This window comes from Berghia stephanieae, chromosome 6 (genome assembly GCF_034508935.2).
Source record: "Berghia stephanieae isolate SIO BIC M18660-M18661 chromosome 6, UCSD_Bste_1.3, whole genome shotgun sequence".
Taxonomy (NCBI): domain Eukaryota; kingdom Metazoa; phylum Mollusca; class Gastropoda; order Nudibranchia; family Aeolidiidae; genus Berghia; species Berghia stephanieae.
In genome coordinates, this window is record NC_088365.1 from 38456374 (window position 1) to 38461373 (window position 5000).

The window sequence follows — 5000 nt, forward strand, 5'->3', positions numbered from 1 at the left end:
CAATGATATATTTTTTTAAGAAAGGATTTCTATCTATCAATCTCTCCTATTGTTTTTACACTCAGCCATGACTTACAAACCCGTGTAATAGAAACACATACGTTTATAATTCAGAGCACTTGACTTCATTCACTCTCATTCATGAAGGCGCAATATTAAAACCATAGCTAGCTTTGGAATTCATTCCTGTTCCTATTTGAGGCTTGAGAGAGTCAAAGAATAAGATTTGTAGTGAACAAAAGTTCTTTAAAATGCAAAACCCAAAAAGACTTTGGACTGGCTCATGTATTACACTCCACACACACACACAAACACACACGCACACACAAACACACACACACACACACACACATAAACAAGTTGTATTATATCATACATAAATTAATCTCCCTCAAGATATCAATGAAATAAATAATACAGTTCCCTTTTTTCATCTTCAAGCGGAAATTTGACTTAGGGTCAATTCCAAGGGAAGACTGGAACCCAAGTGTCTGACGCAACGCAGCGCAACGCCGTAAATTGAGCTTAGGAGGAGTGGCTTGCTGAAGGCCACATAACGATCTGGATATCGAACTAGGTATCTTTTGGGTGGGTAGCGAAGTCTATATTGCTGAGCCTCATTGCTCCCCCCCACCTTTCCATCAAGTCGTTATGGCAAGGTACGGTTTCCTCGATTTTTTTTGCTTGTCCCAAGGAGTTCGAGGAAACCGTACTGGAGTGTACTATAAATGTTTTGAGACGCACTTTGAAATGGACTTGAACAAATAATGCTTGTCGTATCATTTATACCCTTAATAGGTCGTAACAGTAATAGAAAATCCAAAGTGGTGGTGGTAGTAGTAGTAATAGTAGAAGTAGTAGTATTAGTAGTAGTAGTGGTAGTAGTAGTAGTAGTAGTAGTAGTAGTAGTAGTAGTAGTAGTAGTAGTAGTAGTAGTAGTAGTAGTAGTAGTAGTAGTAGTAGTAGTAGATGTTGTTGTTGTTGTTGTAGTGCAGTCGAAAAAGTAGTAGTATCAGCAGCAGCAACACGGATATTATTTAGTTGAAGATGATACATAAGATAAACTTGAAAGCTTACCCAGTAGGTCACCCTTCTTATCGTTTTTACTCATGTTGGATTGCTTGATAGGAACCTGTCGCTGTTGTTGCCTAACCTGGACCTCCTGGAACTCTTGCTTCCTCGATGCGCTCGGTTGGGCTCGCTTGTAACTTTGTGAAGATTCTTGGGTTCTTAGTGGTTGGTTTGTGTCGGGTTTCTTCGAGGCACCACTCCCCATTAGGAAAGAGGGGTACTGGATAGATAAATGGATGGTTAAGTTTGAGATATAACTCTAAGCAGACTGACATTAAAGCGTGTGGACATTTTTACAGCGGAGTGACAGTGAAATACAGGAAAGGGTTGACAAAAAACGTTATACGGATTGATGATCGATGTTTGAAATAAATGACGATAATTTGGACTAGGAGTACAACTGCCGATGTGAGGGCTGATGGAGAAGCGATGAATGGAAGTAATGGATAGCAATCATATTATTTCTTGCATATATTAAAAAAAAAAAACAGAACATATAAAAACATTTCGCAGAAAGATTTTGCATAGCCGAGAAAGAAATGGAAAATGGAACATCATGCATGTAAATTTTATGTTTTGAAAATTATAATCAAAACAAAACCACTTAAATCTAGCGTTCATGAAAAAAGAATTACAATGCAAAATATCTAAGAGTATTTATTGACATCAATCAATTCAGAACAAATGAAAACTATATTGTAAGAAAGTAAATTCCTTCCTGGTCTTTCTCAAACGTTACAGATTATTATCTGTATAACATATTTGCATAAAGGATTAAATAGTCTTAAAGCAGTAGGTCAATACGAACTGAAATCCAGGAAAGTACAAATAGAGGTTTCCGATAGATCAGTTGATAGAGCACTGGCATCACACGCAAAGGGACCGATATCGATCCCGGAGGCAGTCGAAAAATTTTCTGTAGTGTATGTGTGTGTGTGTGTGTGTGTGTGTGTGTGTGTGTGTGTGTGGTGTGTAAAACTAAGAACGTATTATAGTATACATATACGTATTACGTGTCCCAATAAAAAAGTCATCGTTATCTATAAGTTCAATATTTTCTTTGTTATCAGGACTTAATGGATCTACAATCTTGCTATTCGTGTGTCAAATTAGAGAATTGTACCTTGTAGTGTCTTTACCTACTGACGTTTCAAAAAGACAAGCCTAAAAATAAAATATCCCAATTTGTGACACAAACTTTTTCGACAGTCAGATATTAAGTAGGACACATACCCCTTTGACCCCAGGCCACAAACTATTTAGACTACTAATCCCATGTAGACGTCACGACAAAACTCCCGTTATAGATCGATCGAAAATTGCCAATAATATGACCAGCAATGTAGGAAGTTGTGAAATAGGTCTGTCCGCCACACACGTAAGGGATAATAGCCAATGAATTATTAATAACACGGTGCAAACCACTTCATTGGAACACCATTACTTCAGTAAATTTCAATTTAGCAGCGATGTGACTGATATCCTATATTCGGCATTCACGATTGTGTCGAGCTTCTTCGAGCAACCTTCTGTTTGAAATTTTGAAATGCTAACAGTACAATATTTACCTTAATAACCTAAATATATTCACGTCCTGTAAACTTTGTTTACACTCTAGATAAATTAGTAAAACACTTCCCTTTTGGCTAATCGTCAAAAAAACCTTAAAAACCTTATGTTTTTTTCTCTTCGCTGTGACAAAACCAATTTTCTGGCTGTTCAAATAATTTGCAGAATCAATAATTAGCTTTTCGCATCATGATAACATTAAATATCTTATTCTATTATCTATTATTAGACAGTCGCTCCCTATAAAAAGGCAGGTTCGTTTGAGCAGTATTGCACTGTAAAAACTGACACGTTTCAAAAAGTAAGTTAATCGAATACAAGTAGATATATTTATAAAGAAAACCAATGTTCAATGGTCTGTGAATAGTTAGATTAAATGGTAATAGTATAGAAATGATCAAAGTCGAGATTATAATACTAGAGGCGGTCTTGAATAAACTATTTGGCATACCAACCAGGACAAAGAAAACTAGTGTATACGCAAATATAAATATATATCCTTTTGTTGTCTTTTTCTAAATATTTTCCAAACGTAACATGGCTGGAAATTCTAGCATGATTTTAATCCTTTAACGGCAATATTGAATATATCTGCATTCATATTTCCATCTATTGCTTAATAAAGGATTATAACTGCACGCCTAATCGTGTTTAGGGGCCGCGTGGCTCAGCGGTACGGTCTTTGCTTCGTACCCGAAAGGTACCGAGTTACACCACCCGCCGCTGCGCTGTGTGGCGTTGAGCAAGTCACCTCGCCCTAGCTCGATTTGCAGCTCTGCACTCCAGTCTTCCCATCGAATAGACCCCATGGGATGAATAAAGGGAATTTTATTTATTTATTTATTTGTTTATTATTTTTATTTACTGAGGAAGGAGGAGTAAATGAAATTCGACCAGGGCTTCAACTGATTCAGGAGTCGCATTGTTGTTTCTGCCCTCTTGGAGAATACGACAAGATATGTTTTTCGGTTGAGATGATTTTCAATATGAAAGAAATGGTTGTTAACAATGTTGGTAACTATGATAAAATTACACGATGGAGATGATTTGAAACCATGGCAATCATGTTGTTTTTCATCAGAACCGTATATGAGAGCCCCGTGTTATTTGAGATTAACCGGTCTCTGTAGTGTAAAACAGATAGTACAATAGCTTCTTGTTATTTCGACTGGACAATAATCCATAACAAAGTACTTTATAACGTATCTAATAGATCCAGCTTCCCGATGCCTGTTGGCTGAACAATTGAGTCAGAAAATAAATCTGATCTGCGCCGATCCCTTTGCTTGAGGCAAACGCCATACAATTGGGTTGTCGGGACCCCTTTGATACCGTCCCACACAAAATGTCCTTCAGAAACCACTACAATTGATCTCTAAAGGTGTAAGTCTGGGCTGTGGGATCTCTAGGGATCGTTTGTAGCACGGCCAAAGTGATCTGCTAATCATCTTTTCACTTAATTCCAGCAATGGTCCATCTTGCTGGAACCATTGGTTTTCTTGTTGCCTTGACGTTCTTCAAAAGCGTTTGAAAATTTTCAAATTACGTCTGCTGATTGTAGCAACACAATTTCCTTAGTCGAAAAAAAAAGGAAGAATGATCTGATGATTCAATGAAAACTGAACGTTACTCATGCAGTTATTTTTGATCATGAAGTCCTTTCTCGTACACTTTATCTATTGGTGATGATCTACAAAAAGTGAAGTTTTCGATTTATCACCAAACAATCATTTTCAATTACCTTTTTCATTTAAATCACGGTTAATTTGTCCACGAACCAATGACAATTTCAATTTTGGTGTTGGCATCACAACCCAAAAGACGTTGATATATTTGTACTTTATATGGCTTGAGATGAACATCATGTTTCATAATCTGACGCAAAGATTCTCAATTTAAACCAACTTAAAGCAGATGTTGACGAATAGATTTTTCAGGTTTTTCTGTGATTTTATAGACTCATTTCGACACCTCTAGTTTCTGGTTTTACAAGACTTCCAGTTATTCTTGGAGAATTTCTAAGCTAAGTTTTCTTTATTTGTTTTAGAATAATATAGTTTTTAAATATTTTTTTATTTTTAAAATTTTATTATTTATTTTATTTTATTTATCTCTCTCTCTCTCTCTCTCTCTCTCTCTCTCTCTCTCTCTCTCTCTCTCTCTCTCTCTCTATATATATAATATATATATATATATATAATATATATATATATAGAATGCAAATTGTCACTCACATTTTTTGTGGCCGAGACGATTTGTTTCTGTGTCTCACACGTCTTCAGTCGGCGTAATCCATAGTAATGTCCTACCAACACCCATAAATATATATATATATATATATATATATATATATATATATA

The 5000-nt window shown here is 35.9% G+C and overlaps 1 protein-coding gene across 1 annotated transcript in view; it reads right to left on the reverse strand.

Annotated features, from left to right (window-relative positions):
• The window catches only part of LOC144975000 (uncharacterized), an 82603-nt gene that overhangs the window by 74429 nt on the left and 3174 nt on the right, over positions 1-5000 (reverse strand). Inside the window, exon 2 of the mRNA XM_078918640.1 lies at positions 1078-1291. Within this exon, the coding sequence (XP_078774766.1) occupies positions 1078-1276 (199 nt within the window). The 5' untranslated portion in view covers positions 1277-1291. The remainder of the gene's footprint in view (positions 1-1077; positions 1292-5000) is intronic.